This window comes from Anser brachyrhynchus (assembly GCF_964034855.1).
Source record: "Anser brachyrhynchus genome assembly, chromosome: 18".
NCBI classification, from domain to species: Eukaryota; Metazoa; Chordata; class Aves; order Anseriformes; family Anatidae; genus Anser; species Anser brachyrhynchus.
The window spans coordinates 286,568-305,986 of record NC_137711.1 but is presented as its reverse complement, the minus strand read 5'-3'; the positions used below and the strand labels follow the sequence as shown (position 1 = coordinate 305,986).

At 56.4% G+C, this 19,419-nt stretch overlaps 3 protein-coding genes across 7 annotated transcripts; all 3 read right to left on the bottom strand.

The window, feature by feature from the left end:
* Nucleotides 1-4,086, bottom strand: SIRT7 (sirtuin 7). 3 transcript variants are annotated; one of them, XM_080560486.1, is made up of 10 exons: nt 3,928-4,086; nt 3,721-3,858; nt 3,104-3,208; nt 2,471-2,541; nt 2,251-2,323; nt 1,668-1,766; nt 940-1,176; nt 618-698; nt 312-418; nt 2-225 (listed from the first exon to the last, which is right to left on the bottom strand). In XM_080560486.1, exons 1-10 carry the CDS (start codon nt 4,021-4,023, stop codon nt 24-26), a joined length of 1,209 nt encoding a protein of 402 aa, XP_080416612.1. In that variant the 5' UTR covers nt 4,024-4,086; the 3' UTR covers nt 2-23. The 3 variants fall into 3 exon arrangements, 2 of the variants coding, with proteins under 2 accessions (XP_080416611.1, XP_080416612.1); XR_013940542.1 differs by having other exon boundaries at nt 85-225; nt 312-522; XM_080560485.1 differs by having other exon boundaries at nt 1-225; nt 3,721-4,080.
* Nucleotides 4,087-7,018: 2,932 nt separating this feature from the next.
* MAFG (MAF bZIP transcription factor G) lies at nt 7,019-13,240 on the bottom strand. Of its 3 annotated transcripts, none has more exons than XM_080560490.1 (3): nt 13,082-13,240; nt 8,603-8,664; nt 7,019-8,519 (listed from the first exon to the last, which is right to left on the bottom strand). In XM_080560490.1, the coding sequence occupies exons 2-3, from the start codon at nt 8,636-8,638 to the stop codon at nt 8,067-8,069; spliced, it is 489 nt and encodes a 162-aa protein (XP_080416616.1). In that variant the 5' UTR covers nt 8,639-8,664; nt 13,082-13,240; the 3' UTR covers nt 7,019-8,066. The 3 variants fall into 3 exon arrangements, with proteins under 3 accessions (XP_080416616.1, XP_080416617.1, XP_080416618.1); XM_080560491.1 differs by lacking the exon at nt 13,082-13,240 and adding an exon at nt 12,776-12,878; XM_080560492.1 differs by lacking the exon at nt 13,082-13,240 and adding an exon at nt 8,825-11,717.
* Nucleotides 13,241-14,066: 826 nt separating this feature from the next.
* On the bottom strand, nt 14,067-19,400 carry PYCR1 (pyrroline-5-carboxylate reductase 1). The gene is made up of 7 exons (XM_080560336.1): nt 19,186-19,400; nt 19,018-19,088; nt 18,756-18,935; nt 17,884-18,105; nt 17,304-17,396; nt 16,738-16,901; nt 14,067-16,632 (listed from the first exon to the last, which is right to left on the bottom strand). Exons 1-7 carry the CDS (start codon nt 19,250-19,252, stop codon nt 16,473-16,475), a joined length of 957 nt encoding a protein of 318 aa, XP_080416462.1. The 5' UTR covers nt 19,253-19,400; the 3' UTR covers nt 14,067-16,472.
* Nucleotides 19,401-19,419: the final 19 nt, after the last annotated feature.

Genomic DNA, 19,419 nt, shown 5'->3' with positions numbered 1-19,419 from the left:
CCCCCGGCCCCCCCGCCCCGCCGTCAGTTGCTCTTCCTGCGCCGGGCGCCCTTGGCGCAGCCGCGGCCCAGCCACCCGCCGGGCCGGGCGGGCGGCGGCGGCTCCTGACGCGGCTCCTCCCGCGGCGGCTCCGTGCCCGGCGGCGGGGCCACCGGCTTCCGTGAGTGCGTGCCCTCCTCGCCGGGGCGCAGCGGCTCGGCCAGCGCGAAGATGGGGTCTCGCGCCCTGCGGAGACGGGGGGGAGGTGAGGGGCCGGCCGCCGCCGCCGCCGGCCGCCCGGGGCACGGCCCTGGCGGGCCCCCCTCGCTCACCGGTCGTAGCTGGGGATCTCCAGCCCGAGCTCCTCCATCAGCAGCCGCATCACATCGTCGCAGCGGCCGTGCAGCTTCAGGGCGGCCAGGTCGTCCTTCGGCGTCCACTGCAGGAGCGACAGCAGGCCTGCTGCTGCGCGCCTACCGACCGCGCCGCCCGGCTGCCCCGCGGGGCAGGCTGGGGCACCCTGCCTCGCACCCAGCCGGCACGCTGCAGCACCAACAGGCGCGTCGGGTCACCTGCACGCCACGCGCTACATGGGGCTGCCCCCAAACCTGCAAACCCAGGGCCAGAAAGGCTCTCACCTGTAGGTTCACAATGTATAGCTTTGGACGACGAGTTGGTGGCTTGCTCATGCACCAAAGACGGGGATATTTTTTCAAAACCTGCCAGAAAATAGAAATTATCAGCACAGCCAAAGGCACGTGTAACTGAACGGTATCAGCGAGAGGAAAAGGATTGTATTACCAGGAAGGGAAAGAGGGAGGAAGAGAGACTATCACAGATGGTGGGCGAATCCTGACACCAGAGTTTACAGTTGTCTGTTTGGGAGGAGACTGCTCAGCACCAAGGTGTATCACCAAGAGGGAATGCTGCTAACAATCTTCACCGAGTCTCTAAAGTTACCTTTAAGCTGGAACCCAGACAAAGAATCACATCTGCTTTGCTTGCAGCTTCTGTTGCTGCTTCCCAGTTCAGGGGCTGTGTCAACGTCCCCTTCTCCCCAAAGTGGACGATTGTATCTCTCAACTGTGACCCACACTTGTGGCACATCCTGCCAGTGTGATGCCTGTGCAGGGCTGTGCGTTCTGTCACATCAAATACTCGCACATACTCTCGGTTAGGTGTACAGGAAGTGCAGACCTGGTACAGGAAGAAACAAATAAATAAAAAAGAACAGTTGTGTCATTAGCCTCTATAGCCCATTAAAGCCCAGGAACCAGACACTTCTCTAAGAGCAGCACCTTTTGGGGACAACAAAATTGGAAGCAGTAGAAGGAATCATCTGGGATCAGATGCTAACTTGAAAACAGAAGAGCTCGCCTAGCAAGTGGCATTATAGAGCACACACTGGCTATACGATAGAAAGGATTTCAGGGAAGGCCTGAAGAAGAGCAGTCAGAAACAGGAGTCTCTAGCAAACACAGAGAAAAAGCTATCATGTTGAACAGAACACTTTGTTTTGTGTTGTGGTTTGCTAAGTAGTTCATCCAAAAAATGATGACCCAAAGATATGAACTAAGCTGAGACTAGCACTTAGAGTAATTCCTCCTGAGCCAGGGAGAGAGATATATTTCACATTACCTTCTTGTGAGGCCACCTGACAGTATTTTCATGCTGTTCTGGCTACCTACCTCTATGTACATGTTTCCATGAAGCTCAGATATTGCTGCTCGGGGTAACCCACTCCGCAGGTGCAGCCCATCACAGTTTTGAGACACCACATGCTGCACCTTGAAAAGAATAAAACACTGAGCTAACACAAACAGAAAGGACTCAAAATATTACTCAAATGCAGGTAACACTTATGTCCTAAGATGCACTAAATAGATCTGCTCTGGTATATTGAGCTAACAAAAGAAAAGCACGAAGAACAGGCCTTGATAAAAGCTAAATGAAAAGATTCCTCCTGCTAAACGTAGCTCTACTATGTCTGTCTGACTTGGTGGCCATGTCCCCAGGCCAGCCTCACGAGGAGGCACACACGAGCTATTGAAGAAAAGCACAAGGGAAAAAACATGCCTGAGCTACCATCTGGAGCTGGCCTGATGAAGACTCAACTGTACAGGAACACAGATGGTTGTTCCTACATGGATGTAGCCACCTCAGTAAGGACATTGGTTATACAGTCTCATGAAAAAAAAATATTCCTTTTGGGTTTCATTTATCTTACTTTGGCAGTGCAGCTCAGGTAAGGTATGGGGAAAAAAATCTTACCAAGTTATGCTTGTGTAGGCAAGCAATGCTCATGTGGGTGAGCGTGGGCTCAGCCTCACTCAGATCTGTAGCCCTGACAAGAAAAAAAAAAAAAAGCAGAAATTGCCATTAATTTCTCTTTCAGTATCAGCTTTCTGATTGTCATTGTCAGCTCAGAATTAGTCTCCCGAGTGGCTGCAGAAAAGAGAAAGAAAGAGAAGTTCAGTAGCCACCTCCTTACCTGATGCTCCTGCCCTTCTGCAGCAACGTCCATATGCCATTAGGGCCTCTGTAGTCTGGGATCGAAGCTGCCTGCATTATCGGGAGAGACAAAGCAAGGCCTGATGGGCAAGTTCATGCTTCTTGTCCACAAACGCATCAACCTGCTCTCACCCAGGATGAGATGCATTCACTGCTGCTTTTTCATTCAGTCCAAGTTTTCTAGTGGCTCCCTAATTATAGGAACCTTTTTTTTTTTCCTGTATTTTTATGTTTCTTTTCTCCAGCATCTCCTCCTACCTTGCAGTTCTCACTTTGACCCCCAGTATTTATTTTCTCCATTATGGAATCCCTCCAGAACTCTTTTTTTCTCGCCTTGTTACTTCACATTTTCCTAGACAGAACCCAATTTTTGAACCTTTTCACTATTTTCACTAAACTGATTCCTGGCAACTTGTACTCAGTGTTTGTTAGCACAGATATTTATGACATTAGCATTCATACACCCTGAACTCTGCATTTCAACAGTATTAGTATAGCATCCTAGACATCATGTCGTCATTTGGATTCCACCAAAAAAAATAAAAGTCCAAACATTGCAGTACTCCTGAAGGAGCTCCCAAAGCTCCAGCCACTCACCCCCAAAGAATCCTACCGTACTGATCCCTGCTCCCGTGTAGATGACAAGGTGCTTGGCGTTGCGAACAGCAGCAGCCAGCTCAATGGCCTTTCTCTTCAACTCCTCTGGTTCGTCACATACCTAGGAAATACAACTGAGCAATTTCACGTTCCTGAGATAGAGCACGTCACTGACCCTGAAGGAACAGATGTCTCCGTGGAAATTTTGATATGGGTCTAGCCTAGCTGAAAGAAGTGACGCACAAATATGATCAGAAGCAGTTTCTAAATAAAAGAGAGCGGACATTGGCTGTCTGTATTACATATAAAAGACTGAGCAAAGAAGTTTTCTGGATTGTGGCACATGAAGACCCGCCCTCCCAGGAGGCACACCCAGTGAGAAAACCGCACGCGTTTTGGCAAACGCGGAAATTCAGCGGCTTCTGAACGTCAGACCGGTGCCGAGAGACGGGCCGAGCGCTGCCAGAGGGCCGCCGCCTCGGGGGCCCGGCGCGCTCCGAGTAAGGCGGCACAGCAGCTTCCAGCCGGGGCCGGCCCGGCGCCGGAGCCGCCCCCGGAGCGCCGGGCCCGCTCCCCGGCGGCAGCCCCGCCCGCCCGCCCGCCATCCCGGCCCGGCCCGGCGCCGCCGCCCACCTCCTCCTGCCGCCGGCGCAGCCGCTCGCGCCGCTTGCGGCGCCGCTCCAGCTCCCGGACGATGTCGTCGCTCTCGCTCAGCACCTGGCACTCCTCGGGGCTCCGCTCCGCCGGCGGCTTCCTCCAGATGCGAGACACCTGACGGCACACGCAGCGCGTCACGGCGGCCCGGCCGGGCGGCGGGCGGGGGGGGGCGCGCGGCCCTACCTGTCTCCGCCGGTCCCGCTGCTCCTCCTGCTGCAGGAGCTCGGCGCGCGCCGCCGCCTTCCGCTCCGAGCGGCTCAGGCTGCCGCCCGCCGCCATCGCCCCGGAAGCGCCCCGGAAGCGCCCCGCTTCCGCCCCCGGCGCCCGCCGCGCAGCGCCGCTTCCGCCGCCCGGCCGGAGCGGCCGCCCCCGCCCCGCGCCCAGCAGCGCCCCCGCGCGGCCGGCGGAGCGCGGCCGAAGGAAGCGGCAGCCGCGGTGTTTGAAAGCAGTTTATTGTCATGTACAAAACAACGGCGGCCGCGCCGGCACCAACACTATGTACAGCAATAAATAACGCCCGCCGCCGCGCGGGGCAATAACTTAGCAATAAATACCGCCGCCCGCCCGCCCAGCGCGGCTCCCGGCCTGGCCGACCCCGGCCCCGCCGCCGCTCCCCGCGGGCGGGGCGGGACCGGAACCGGGACGGGCCCACGCCGGGGCGGGACCCCCGGAGCACCCGGTCGCGGCCCGGGGAGGGCGGCGCAGCAGCCCCGGCCACGCCCCGCCGCGGAGCCGGGGCCGCGGAGCCGGGCAGGGACGGGCCCCGCTCGGGCCTCCAGGCCGCAGCTGCCCTCGCTGTCCCCGGGGAGCGGTGCCCGGCGGCGCTGCGTAACGCAAGAGTAACTTCACACAATTCACCACAAGATACACAAACCCCTGCGCGCCTGGCCGAGCTGCCGCGCCGGGGGTACACTTCATGGGTTTGCGTTGCGGGCAGGCTGGGGCAGAGCCCCGCCTCCCCAACCGCTGCATCAAAAGGGTACCAGGGAAAGGAGAAAGAAAACACAACACCCTCCACAGCAGGAAACCAAACGGACAAGCACCTTAGGAACAAGAACTGTCACACTCCAGAACGCTATATACGAGAGAAATAGAGAGAGGGGGGGGGGGGGAGAGAGAGAGAGAGAAGAGAAAGAGAGATCAGAGTGATGGGCTTGGGGCAGGGGTTGTCTCACACAGGCACAGGATGCCAGGTGGCAGGGGACGTGGTCCCCTCGAGCGTGACGCGAGATTCCTTGGACACTGCAGAAATACATTACTTGGATTCCAATACTTCACTGAGAACAAAACCAAAAACACCACGCTAGTACGGGGAAGCAGCACTCCATGAGGGGACCACACCCCCTCCAACATCCCTAGGATGGAGCCAGACAGAGCACTTCACGAGCAGGGAACCATCTCACCTGCAGCCAGAGCCCGAACCTGTGTGGAAAGGATCCCCACACCAACGGAGCTGGTTTACCACACAGGCACACTCCAGCAGTGGCTTCGCACCTGCTCCCCCTCAAGCAGTGTCCTCACCAAATGCATTGAAGCCACTCAAAGCAAACTGGGACCACAAGCTAGCAAATACAGCACAGGGGAGGAGAAACGACAGCATCAATGGCTGGTCAAGTCAGTGCTGATGCCTGCTCTCTTTGTCCTCCTGATTCACAGCCTCACTCCAGAGCAGCACACGCTCTTACTGGCAACAAGTTGCCATCCAGCAGGCAGGGAAGGACCGGGCTGTTCCTCGGTGCAGAGTACAACGGAAGCAAATCCACCAGGGCTGTGGGACTGTCTGCCATTGCCCACTCTGTTGATGGGACCCTCCTCACAACAGTCTGCAGCACCTGGAGCTCAGCTCTTAGCCAGCCCCATACACAAAACCTTGACCTGCGGAGATCAGGCCTCCAGCTGGGTTTAGAACAGCCCTCTTGCCAGGTTAGATCTCGGGCTGGCTCTGGTAGGGACTTGGCTGAGATTTACACCCTGAGCCAAACTGGAGGATTCTTCTGTTGTGGAGCATCCCATCCCTCCTGTCACCATCTACCAGGTGGAAGACAAAGGCTGGAGCCCAGAGGTTTGTGCTAAGTGCTGCACAACAAGCAGCCCATCCAGCAAACAGCAGGGAAGCAGCGTCCCAGACACCTCAACTCAGAGAAGAGAAAGCCCACGGGCTGGGAGTGTGAAGCCTGAAGGCAATGTTCTCACCCACAAAGTTCACTGGGAAAAGCATCCCAAACAACCAAGAGATCATCACATGGACTTCAGCTCCATGTCCTGCTTCTCTAAAACAGCTCGATAATCAGCTCAAGTCTTTCAGGGAGGTGAGGGAGGGAGGGTTATTAAAGTGTTTGTGGAAATGGAGCCTGACCACAAATAGTTTCTCAGCTGTGTCACGCAACTGTAAGTCTAAGCACCTTACCAACACCTACAGCCAGAAGCTGAACCAGGAAAGAAAGCAACCACATCACAGCCTATTTTTCAGTAATATGCAGACACTCAGTACAAGAGGCTGCAGCTCCAGGACTAGTGCAGGTCCTATGCTGCCCCAAACATCTGGCAGACTTGCCTCTTGTCAGAGGAGCCACAAGAGCAACACAAGCTCTGACCACAGGACTCAAATCCAGTTCCAGAGTTCAATCCCATCAGTCTCCTCCTCACCTTAGTTCTCCCACGTGTTACTTCTCTGCCAGCTTTGCTGGAGGAAGGAGAGAGCAGTTCCACTGGCAACATTTCCACCATTCAGGTAACTCAGGTACCCAGCGTCAGCTGGGTCGCGAGAGGCCTGAGCTGCCTGTGCAGAAGCAACCGCCGCAACACCCAGAGAGAGAAGCAGACCTCGTCCTGCAAAGCGCCTCTGCAGAACAGTGTTCTCTGGGCAGGCATCACTACTTCGTTGCACCAGCCGTTCCTTTTTGCCTTTAAGAAAAACAGCAACTTTGCCTGTGTGCCAGAATCCTCCTGGAGAATTTGGAGAGATTCCAAGTCAATCTCTCGCTTAAGCTCAGGGAAAACAATGGAAGCATGAAAACGACACCACATGGCAAAGGCAGCCACTGGCACCACCACACCACAGCGCCACGCACGAGCTCAGAGAGCACAGAGAGCGCAACACAAGGGGACACAACGGAAGCCAGCAAGATCAAGAATAAGTCACTTTTGGTACAATTGCAAAAAGATATCAAACAGGACTTGCCTCTTTTTTTGTCTTTTTCTAAGTTTTATAAATAAAGTCTGATAACTCTTTATAAAAACTAACCTCAGAGCCACAATCAGTTTGCGGGAGGTTCATGAGAAAATTTAAAATTATTTATTTATTAACTTTTAACTAGCAAAGTCTCCGAGAATATTTCCCCATTCATATGGCCAAATATTCTCACCCTCTCGGATAAAAAAAGCTGACTATAAATACGCTCTCTCTTCTGTCTGATTTTCATTTTAAACTTAGATAATTTAATAACTCTTAAAATGATGTTTCTCTCTTTAAATAAAGGGCTATTTAACCACATAAACTGGTTGTGTAAACCATCACACTAGAGACACTTGATATCCTCAAAACACGGGGACAACTAGTGATTTTGGTCTTGTTCAGTGCAACGCATTAGGCACAAAACCGGCCTGCAGTCAATATGGTACCTTCCCTCCCTCCCTCCCTCTCCCCCAGGTGCTGGGCCCCCTCTGCGGGCCCTGTCCTGGCTCCCTCCCCTTTGCTGGAGCAGAGGCAGCAGGGCATGGCAGCATCTTCCCTTCCACCACCACTAGTCCGCATTGCTAACGCAACAGAAGTTTGAAGGAAACCCACTGCTCGGGCACAGAGGCACACCTAGAAACAAATACCAAATCTATTACACAGAACACCCCAACTGCGACTACTGGTACCAGATGAGACAAAAGCAGCAGGCTCAGGCACCTGGCAGTCAGGCACCGTGATACACCACCTGGAAGAGTAATGAAATAAAGCCTTTGGAAGTGACTGAAAACCGGGGTTCCCAACCTCCAGGAAGAAAGCCTCCCTCCAGGCCTCCCCAGGCCACCAAGCCCACTTGCCGCGCCGCCGGCCACGCTGCGCAGACTTCCTTTGGCTAGAACACCAAGATCTCACAGTCTGTCCCAAGGGCAGCTGAGGGCTACAGACTGCTGGGTGGGAGGTTCTGTCTGCACAGGACAAGGGATGCATCACCACTGCTCATACAAAATAAAACCAGAGCGATCAGCAGGCCAGTCCTGGGCCAAGAAGGAAACCGGACCCGTGTGGGGAGGGTTTGTGCTTTGGGGATTCCAGGCTGGTTTTGTGCCTAATTGCCCTGCACAGACAAGCTCAGGCAACACTCGCTTCACTAAGACCGGGCGTCCGTTTTGGATTTCACTATTGTGATGACACTAGTAGTAGCAACCTTGCCAGGGACAAGGGGCCCCATGCTGGAGGTGAGAGGCCCCCGCACAGGGGTGACAGGGCTCCGGGCCACGGTTCTGGCGAAGTTCTGGAGTGCCTCGTATTTGGAGCGGAGAGCATCGAGTTCCATTTTCATGCTGGCGTTCTCAGAGGCCAGCTTCTCCACCTCCTGCTGCAGCTCTGCCTTCTGCTTCTCCAGTTCCTCCTTCTGGGTAACACGCTTGACCCTACAGCTGGCTGCGTAGCCTCGGTTCTTCAGCGTGCGGCGACGCTGCTTCAGCTGGATGATCTCCTCCTTTGACAGGCCCCGTAGATGCTGGTTCAGCTCCCGCACAGACATGGTCACCAGCTCCTCATCTGTCAAGCTGGTCCCATTCTCGCCTGGCTCCCGCTTCACCTGGAAGAGAAGGCTGCATGCATTCACGAAGCCTAGAGCAGGTACCCACACCCATCCCCGCTTTCCTCCCCGTGCTGCTTTACCTTCAAGGCCTTGTTTCCTTTGTTGGGGGTCGTCATAACACGACAGCCTTGTCAGTCAGGTTCTGGAAGGGAAGGGGAGGTCAGGTTAGCCCCACAAGGTGCAGCAGAGCCTGCACCGCTCTGCTTCTGGAGCGGAGTCCAGCAGCAACGCCCCGTGCTGGTGCACATCCCGCTCGCCTCCCCAGACAATGCTCAGCAAGCACCCAACTGCACTGGACTCACAAGCGACAGATCCTGTCCCCGAGCAGAAACTGCAGCCCTTCCACACCCCTACTGCCCATGGAGGCTTGCAGCAAAGCTGTTTTTTGTTTGGGGTGGGGGAAAATTAAAAAAAAAACAAAACAAACTAGGAGGAGCCAGAATACACGGAAGCCACATCTTTAAAAATAGCCTGGCAGGCAGCAGGCTGCGTCCAGAGCACGCCTGCTCCGGGCCAGTCACGCTGACTCAGCACACTGGCAGCCTGCGCCTCTTGCTCCCAGCCTCATCCTCGCAGCCCCCAGGCACGGCGAGGCGTCTGGCCGCTCCAGCACGCCCTCCCCAGCCGCTGCCCGAGCACAACCAGAAACTCCTCAGGACAAGAGTCCTACCAGACTCCTGGTGATCCCAAGGACACAAACCAGCGCGGTTCATGAGCAGCAAGCAGAGGGGAAGCCTTCGCCTCCACAACGCACTTCCCTGGGCACGGAACACCATTACTGCGGTCACTCCTCTCCAAACTTTCTCTGCTTCCCAGCAAAGCCACCACATTTAGATTAAAGTCAAAGACCTGCAACCTGACACTGCCGCACAAGCAAGCATGTGGGCACACTGGGATGCCATCGCAAGTTTGTGCTGACACCTCAGCAGCCCCCACCTCTCCCATTCACCCAAAGCTGACCCCCAGCTGCAGGTCTTTTCTGTAAGGAAGTCCCTATCAGTCCGTGGCCATGCCAGGACAGCACCACCGTCCCCCTCCCTTATCTTCAGAGCCAAGATACGCTCACAATAAAACAAAGATTAAGGGAGACCAAAACCAGAGGAGAGCAGACTCCTTCACTGCCAGGGAAGGTGGGATTTCAGAACTGATATGAGCAACTCACAAGCTTGTTTTTATACTGAATCATATCTGAGCTCCTGTTTCTGTCCCCACATACCTCCTCCTCTCAGGCTTTTGTTCAGAATGCTACTGTACCACCCAATGAATTGAACCCTCAGATATCACTCGACAATCATGTCTGTGTCTCAAACAATCTGGAACTGAAAGCGTCCTTAAGCAAGGCAAGCATTCTTGTACAAGTACAGTCCACAAGCACCTTTGTACCTTCAGTCCCAGTCAACGGCAATTTAGTTTGCTACTATTTTGGTTGATAGATTTAAAGGGTAGAGTTATAGCCAAGAACAAGCCAAGACGTACAAGTCAGCAGATATGAACTTCTCTTCTAGCTGCTGCGGCTCAGGCTCCCCACAGTGCATCTACTGCCTGTTAGAGGTGAGCGGGTTCAGCACGCTCTAGGACACCTAGCAGAGAAGTAAAATTCAGATGTTCCCAAAGACTCGAGTCTGCCAGGAGGCAGGCTATTTATACCCGGAAGACAATGTTCCTTGCAATGAGATGTCCACTACAACCTGACAGTGCTAGCGTAAAAGGGTCACTTTGCCAGCCAAAGGAGGTAGCTGCACTGAAGCAGTCAAACAGAGGACGGATCACACACAAGCTATTGCTTTGTGAAGATCAGTTCTTCATTTTCCCATACCATTCTATTTTTTTCCTCTGTTCCCCCCTGGCAAACAAAATGCCCACCAGGGAAAGGGGCAGAAGGAAGGGAGGCTAAAAATATCACCACTTCAGCACCTCTCTGCACTGCTCTCTGGTGAGCACAAGGGACCAAGGGCAGCTACAGTCAATGGTGCTGCAGAAATTTGTTTGCCTTGCAGTGCTAAACAATTCTCAGCTGTCTGGCAAACACTCAAACTTCCTTCATTATAGCGACGCTGAAAAAACAAACAAGGCAACAAACGTGCTGCACCAGGCAGGGCACAGGAAAGAGAGCTTCTTGGGTCAGGCTGCAGAATCAGGAGGCGTGCTCACACAGTCTATACCCTACAAAGTCAATGACTTACTCCATCCTTCGCGTTATTTCTGTTAAATCTGTATAAACCCACAAGTGGAAACACTAAAGAATGGACTAACCTGTGGGAGGAAATTGGATGTTCAAGTTTACAGCCAAATCTGCTCAGCAAAACCCTTTACCGGGAGAATCCAGAGGTCTATCAAGCACTACAACTTCTCCTATCTACATCATATAGCTAAAAGGTGACAAAGTGACTTTTTCAAGACTGCCAGGAGGAGCAATTTTAATGAACCTCACTGCAACTTCCCAAACCCACAGCCAAACCACTTTCAGACCTGAGAGCTGCTGTGAGGAAAGTCAGCGCAGATGCGAACCAAAAGGGTCTGTAGCTGAGAGACCACAGCTGGGATTACCCCACAGACTGTGACAGCCCCAAAAGCTGAGATGGGGTCAAGAGAGCTATCAGAAATCAGACAAAAGACGAGACTGGTTCCAGCCCCCTTGCAACACCAAATTAACTTTCTTGGACTTCAGCATTTTTACCCAGAGGCACAGAACTCTGTCAGGCCTTGTTCTCAGAGCAGCCTCCACTCTGTAACAAGGCCATGCCCGAAAGCACCTGGTCATTTCACCTCCCCTTATCCCACAGCCCCCTTTCCAGAAGGATCAAAACAGAGATGCAGCAACACACAAGCCTGCCAAACTGAATGGGAAGAACGGCCTGGGAACTAGCTGGTGGCTATCTTCTGGTCACGTTTAAAGGGCTGGAGATGGGGCTATCTGGCGGCTGGCCCATAGGACACACAGAGAGCTGGCACTGAGACAGACCAAACTTGGTTTAACTCTCCAGACTGCTGATTTCTCAGCATTCGATAGCTTCCCAAAGAAAAATCACACTGAAAAGAGCCAAATGTGATGACTGCAGTGAAGAAAATGCAGCCTCAACACATTTCCCCAGAGCTCAAAAGGCCTGAACTCAGCACAAGTGCAGCCAATTCTTTCCTCAGCTTGAAAGCACCACAAGAGAGCTGACAGCACCGCGCATGATTCAACGCAGGCCCCATTCTCCACATTCCTGATCGCAGAACCGTGCCACGAGCCCAGTGTAAACACGGTGACGTCAGCCGCTCCGGCGCAGGCTGCCCGGGACGGCGCCGGGAGGGAGGCCCATCTGCAGGGACATGGGGGCAAAGGAAGGGGCCGAGCTCCACCGCAGCCTCCGCTGCACAGCACGCACAGAAGCGTGCGGTTTTGCTGCCAGCTGTCGGGCACACAGCACGAGAACGCTCTCCCCCAGCGTGGATTTCACATTCTGTTTGTTTGCCTTTGTGCAAATTCGCTCGCACGGTCCTCCCAGAAATCCAAACAGATCAGGCAATTTCCCCAATTACACTTGACGTCAGGACAGCGCCTCTGCTGCGCATCCCCACGTTTCCCTCGGGAGTCCCTGGTGAACTCGCGTCCAACCCAGAGCACTTCCACAGCAATTCTTCACTCGAGGAACCTGCCCACGGAGCCGGCTTTAGCGGTGCTTTCACAGATAAAGGCAACAGCCAGCGCTCCGAGCCCTTCCAGCCTCCCGGGAGCGCTTTCCTTCCCCCACGCGGTTCAAACGTCCTCAGCAGCTGGGGGCGTCCCGTCCACGAGCTGCAGGACCCCCCCCGCGCACCAGGAACGGCCGCGCGGAGCGAGCGAAGTACCGCCGGGCTGGTCGGGGCTCCCACCGCGCTCCGCGGCCCCACCGGCAGGCTCGCCTCCCGCTACCCACGGCGGGCGTTCGCTCTGCTCGGGGCCACCCCAGCCCGCTCCTGGCGCGGCCGGGGCCACGGGGGCCGCACGGGGCGGCGAGCCCACAGCCGAGCACCGGGCAGGGGCCGCAGCCCCGCGCCCGCGAGCTCCCGCCTGGGCGCCCCGGGCGGGCCTCGGCGCGGGGAGGCGAGCCTCGTCCCGGAGCCGCGGAGCCGCCGGGAAGAGCCGCCCAACGGCCCGGGAACGCCTCGGCTTCCGCGGCCCCGTCCCCGGGAACGCTCCCGCGCGCGGGGTCGCCGCGGGCCCGGTGCCGCGGGGGGGGGGGCGCGGGGCGCAGAGGGGCGGGGGCCGGCGGAGCGGGGCCGCACACCTGTTGCCCGGCCGCCGCGGGGCACCGGGCAGGGCCGCGACACGGGCGGCGCCGGGCGGCCGCCGAGCCCCCGCCATGAGTCAGCGGCGGGGACCCCGCGCGGCGCCCGCCGGCCCCGCCCGCGCCGCCCCCCCCCCCGCCCCCCCGGCCCCGGGCGGCGGCGCCCGCCCCGCCCCGCCCCCGGGGACCGGCCCGCCGGCCCCGCCGCCCCGCCCCGCCCGGTGCCGGGGCCGCGCCCGCGCCGCGCCTCCCGCGGCCGGCGCCGCCGCCTCCGCCCGCCGCGCGGCCCGCGGAACCCGCGCCCACCTCGTGACGGGGCCGGCGGGGGCCGGGGCCGGGGCCGGGCCGGGCGGAGAGGCCGCGCTGCAGGGACCGGGACGCCGCTCGCCGCCGCCGCTCGCCGCCGCGTCACGTGATGTTTGGGTCACGTGGCTCCATTCATGAAGCGCCCGGCGCAACCGCCCCGCGCCTTAAGGGGGCCGCGCGCTGCTGTCCGAGGCGGCGGGGAGGGGGGCGGGGCCGAGGCGGGGCCGCGCCTTAAAGCGGGGGGTGAGAGGGCGCCGGGCCGGGCCGGGCCGGGCCGCACACCCCGCACCGGGGCCCCGCGGTCGCGCCGCGCCGCAGCGCTGAGGCGCAGCGAGGCTCCACCGGCGGCCCCGACTGGGAAGCGGCGCCCGGCCCGGCCCGGCCCGGCCCGACGGGGAGGGGGCGGGCGCAGCTCGGGAGCGGGGCTCGGGGCTCGGCCCCGCCGCGGGGAAAGCGCGGCCCCGGCGGCTCGTGCAGCCCCGGGCGGCCCCGCTGTCATCGTCCGCGGCACCGGGCAGCGGGGATGTCCCGCCGGTGCCCTCCTCCCGGCGCCACCTCGCGCGCAGCCCGGCACGGAGAGCCCCGCGCAGGGCGCCCGCCGCTCCGGAGCGGGCGCAGGGAACACGCAGCCCGCGCCCGGCTTCAACCGAACCGCGGGTGCGGCGGCGGAGCCCCCGCCAAGCCGCCCGCTCAGGGCAGTCTGACACGGGTTAACGCCGCAAACCCTCGGCGTCCGAGCCAGAAAGCTTCCTCTCCTCCTTCCCTTCTCTTGGAAGGCAAGCCGGGGGTACGGGGCCCCAGAACAACCCGGGGCGCTGCTCGGGAACCACGGGTGAGGAGCAGCAGGCCGGGCACCTCCCACACCCAAACTAGTCCGGGACAGGGTTGCAGCAGCGCACACAGCGGGGACGCCGAGGGCCTGGTGGCTGCTCCGAGGGGCAGGAGCCATACCCCATCCCAACAGCCAGAACTAGCCGCAGACCTCTGTCAGAGAAACAGTTTATTATGTAAAGAGTGAAGAGGAGTAGCCATCTCTCATGCCTATAGCGTCATGCCCCGCTACCAGCCTAACACTAGAAATATTTAATCAGCACTAGCACCTTTGACAGCTTCTGCATTGATAACTAAATGCATTTCCTGCATCACCTAGGTGCACAGGATTCCTCGGAGACACTTAGCCCACCTTAAGTGTCTTCCTTTTACCAGTCCTCCCTCAGTATACCTCAAGGTAGAACATGGTATGACACACTTACCCACCCAAATCCATTCTGTCCCATTCAGTTTGCTGCTCCCACTGCAGCCCAGTAAAAATGACAGGGGCAGCACCCACATTTTGTGCAGTTTTATGGCTTGAGATAGGACTCAGGCTCCGGGACAAGAGTAAGGGCAAGAAAACCATGCAAAGAAGTTAGCTATAAGGAAACCACGTAAAGCAGTAGATGCTAACACTTTAGGGCTGTTACGGGGATGAATGCCAAAACTGTGCCTGAAGGTTAACCACCTTTCCAAGTGACCATCTGTCGTCCATCAGCTGTCTGATCAGCATTGGTCCCTTCTGTGCTTTGAGCCTACAACCACGCATCCCTCTCCCTGTGGGTCCAGAGAAGAGAGCTGCTGTATTGACCCCAGCTGCCCCCAGCCCACCACACCACCAGCGCATGCCTGGCCTGGTGCTCAGGGCTGTGCCAGCACCAGGAAGGATTGAGCAAGGCCTCCCTCTCTGCTTTCTACGGCCACAACACTGGCCAGATTCCTTCCCTCACAAATACTGGTATTTGGTGGGCAGAAGGAACCACTGCTTCTAGAACCCATACTTCTGTTTTTTGCTCATGAATTTAAGTTAGATTTGGGAAATTCTCCACACTGGAACAGCAAGTCTTACTCCTCTGCAAAAGCATAGTCAGCTGGGATGTATTTCACCAAGCACATCCTTATTGCCAGATAGGTCTGAGGCACTCATGTCCCACCTTAACCACTTCTGTGTCAAGCAGGGACTGACTTTCCTCCTGGGTCCCATGCAGGATGAGCTAGGTGAGATGGGACAACATCTGAGCCGCAAGCTAGGCCAGGTGACTCAGTGTTTCCCTTTGGTCTTGTATCCTAAAGAAGTAGGAATGTAAATGCGTGAAGCACCCCTCAACTTGTTTCTAGGCATTTTCCCATTTTAGCCATTAGCAATGTGATACCTTCAAAGAAACAATATTAAAAAAAAAAAAAAAAGACAATTGTGCCAACGTAAAGTGAGACTGAGGACTTCTATGCTGGAATTCACCAGCCCAGGAGCTCTACCGGGAAAAGTGCTGTCTGGAAGGGACAATCGGCTCATTGCAACACTGATGGATTGCACAAGCTTAAGCAGTGTTAATAAGCATCAACACTGCAGTCTGAGAAGGAGGTACAGCCTGAAGCAAAGAAAGGCACTGAGAAGAGCCCTGACATCAACCAGTAGCCCAGCACCCAGGTACCAAACCCTGCTCAAGCCTAGGGGAACATACAGAACGTTTTCTCTGTAGGAGGGTGTCCTTCAGCTCTGCTCCCTGCTGCCTCAGGAGCAGTGCAAAGAGCAGAGCATCAGGGAGCACAGTGGAATCAAAACTCATCCATGGATATGTGGGAGCAGATCCTGCCCGTGGAGATCATGAAGGTGTCAGAGGGAGGGAATAGGGAGCACTCACTACTCCTCTACCTGCCTAATCCATCAAGCAAGGCTAGCAGCAAAGGAAGGACAGCGAGAGCAGCTCATGGTTCCTCAAAGTACATGGAGCAGGAAAAAAAATGGGTAAACAGCAAAGAAAGAAATGGAATCTGGCCCAGGGGTTCACACCATCGCTTTGTCAAAGTCAAGGCTGATGGGAAATGGAGAAGAGGCACTTTGGTACCTTGTAAGAGGTGCATTAGAGCCCAGCCTCTAATGTAGTACGCAGAATTGTATTTCTGTGGCAGCACCTGCTTTAGCTAATACAGACAGCAACAAGACACAAGCTCTGACAGCAGATGCAAGATGGGGTAAGTGGGATCCAAGCCTGGTTCAAGCCTTTGAGATAAAAAAGCATTTGGAGGCTTCTTTAAAAACCTATTAGAAACCATTTCTGCATGGGACACAATAAACACTGCCTGAGTTCTGGAATCATTCAAGGCTTCTGGACAAATGATGCCCTTGATGAAGCTCTGATGATGGTATCACACCTGCCCAATGGAGAACAGCAATGCTAGGGACAGTTGGCACAAACTCCTCTACAAACTTCTACAGCTCTGCTCTGTCCCACAGCTGCTGCAAGCCAAGAGCCAGGTATGGAGGACACCAACATTCAGAGTAAGCATTTTCCTTAGACAAAAAAGAAAGGGCATGGAGGAGACTGATGTTGAGCAAAGCCAGACTACAGCAGTCTGTTCAGTTCTTCTTGCTGCTGGGGCTCTTATTGGTAAACAGACTGACTTTGCTGGCAGATGCCAAAGACAGAGAAGGAGACTCCAGTTTCACCTTATCCAACAAAGTCTTCTTTATGGCTGCTGGGGAGATCTTCTCTTGGTCTGCCAAATGCTGCAGCTCCCTGCAATGGGGTAGTGGGAGAGGGAGAGAGAAAGACATAGCAAGAGGAAGAAGCAGGGTTTGGGACGGAAAGTTTGCAGGCTCTTTAGGACTTTGTGTTGCCCACCTTGTCCGGATGCAAGAAGCCTCCACAGCATTGATCAGGAGGGAGCGAAAGCCACCACTCTCTAGGAAGTGCAGGGCATGGATGGTGGCTCCCCCAGGCGAGCAGACGTTGTCCTTCAGCTGACCCGGGTGCTGTTCAGATTCTAACAGCATTTTGGCAGCACCCTGTAGTGAGGAAGAGAAGACAGCTACCAGAACTCTGACTGAGGAAACCCAGTGTCAAATACTCCTGTTCTCTGCTGCACAGAGCGGCACCTAAACGCTCACAGCAGGCAAAACTGGTCTGCCTGAGAGCCATTAGCAGGCTGCCAAAACACTTCTCAGAGCTGAAAAAGCCTGCAGAGGAGTGATGGTTCCCCAGGCCCAGGCTCCCACAACACCATCAGCGCCAGCAGATTGCTGCAGACGCTTCTTATGTCCCCTCACTGAGAATCTGTGTGCATTCAAACCAAATGTATTTTTGAGTAGATCCAGTAAGGACTGAGATCATTTTAAACCATGATGCACAGAACGCTCTGCACAGAGCAGGCACAGAGTCAAGTGCGTTTCAGAGGAAGAAATACTGACCAGCAAAGCCTGGGCTCCAAGCCGGACGGCCAGCCTGCGGGGAAGTCCCATTTTCACACCTCCATCTGCCAGAGCATCCAGGGCAGTGAATGCCTGAGATGAGAGAGAATTAGAAAGTGACCAAAAGTCTCTATTCCAAGACCAACGTTCTTATGAAGGACAGAATCCAGGGATCCAGGATCACATTGTGACTCCTATCGCTTACAAAGACGTGACAGAAGTCAGACCCTTTACTGTCCTGATGCCATGCCAGACTTCTCTCCCACTAGTTACAGCTGAGCTACAGGGGGAATGGGAAAAATTCAGCTTCTAGGTCATACTAACAACAGGCCCAGGTTTTGCAACACAGACATGCGAACACTGCACACTGACTACGGACTTCAGACTCATCCAACTGGTAATGGAATTTTGTTGTTGACCTATACTGGTTATAAACCAGATACCTGGATTACATGTCCCATCACGAACGTGAGTAATGAGAAAAACAAGAAAGCACATGCTGAAGTTGCACGGATTTTCACTGCATGCAAAGTCTACTGTTCTCCCCTAGATTTTTACAAGTTGAGGAAGCAGCACATACATACGCAGGGCCACTGCCACTGAGCCCCGTTACAGCATCTATCAGGTCCTCTTCCACTTCAGTGCAGAAGCCTACACTGGCCATCAGCTGTTCCAAGAGCTTCCCATCCTCCACGTCTGCATGAGTCCCAGTGGCATAGACTGTTGCACCTTCCCGTACAATCACAGGGGTGTTCGTCATGCACCTGATTACTTTAGGTGTGGGGCAGAAGGCCGAGAGTTTCTTAGGACAGAAAATTATTGGAGAGGGAGAAAGAAGAAACTTCAGTGTATATTTGGCATACCAAGTAAGTTGTCTAGGAAAGGACTCCCAAGGGGCAAGAGCAATTCAAGCAGAGGAACAGACAAACTCCTGTATCCCAAATCCCCTGCTTTAAGCCAAAGTAGGCAAAACTTAAAAGGGAAGTCTTTTATATCACCAGCAATTAGAAAGCTGAGCAAAGCTACTGTTGGGAACAATATCCTGAACACCTCCCACATCAACTCACGAGTCTCCAAAACAGCTCCTGCAGACACTTAGCAGAAAGTCTGCAGAATTTCAGGGGAGATGACCCACCTCTGTTGAGACAAAAAAGATCTGATAGCATTACACACGATAAGAGAGCTGGCACAAAAACTACTACAGATTATTTTGATGTGGGCAGGCAGAGGGGGCCCAAAGCGACCAGAAGGGTGCAGTACGAACACGGTACTACTGGGAAGCACAAGCAGCGCCAGCCCTTTGCACCAGCTGCTGGAAGAGGAGAGCAGGGCAGGCTCGAGGCCGTCTCCAGCGTGGTCCTGCCCTACCAGCTTTGACTCCCAGGGTGGCCGTCGCAGCACGGGGCCGAAGGACGCGGGCCCCAGGAGGGCCCTGCCCGCGGCGCCCCTCACCTTCTCGATGGAGCTGATGGTGACGCCGGCGGCGCAGGAGACCACGATGTGGCGGGCCTCGATGTCGGGGCCCACCTCGTCCAGGATGAAGGGGATGATGGGGGGCTTCACGGCCAGGAAGAGGACGTCGCTGCCCTTCACCGTGTCCTTGTTGCTCACCGTGAAGTTCACGCCCATTTTCTGCAGCGGTCGGGGACAAACGGGACGGCTGTGGGCCGGGGCTGCCCGCCGGGGGAGCTCCCCGCCGCGCCCCCGCACTCACCCGCAGCCCGCTCACGGTGGGCAGCTCGGTGTCCGGGGAGCTCGCCGTGATCTTGTGCGCGGCCAGGACCCCTGCGGACGGCACCGGACGGCACCGCGTCAGCCGGCACGGCACCGGACGGGACGGGACGGGACGGGCCGCCCGCCTCGCCCGCGCCCCACCACCCACCTGCGGCCGTGAAGCCCCTGGCCAAGGCGAAGGCGAGCTGCCCGGCCCCGATGAACCCCACGCTCATGGTGCGGAGCGGAGCGGGTCGGCGCGGCGGGGAGCGGAGCGCAGCGGAGCGGGGCTGCTCGGCGCGGAGCGGGCTGGGCCGGGCCGGGTCCCACCTGCGGCCACGCCGCCGTCCACGTGGCCCCGCGCGGCGCGGGCGGGCGCTGACGCGGCGCGGGGGGCGGGGCG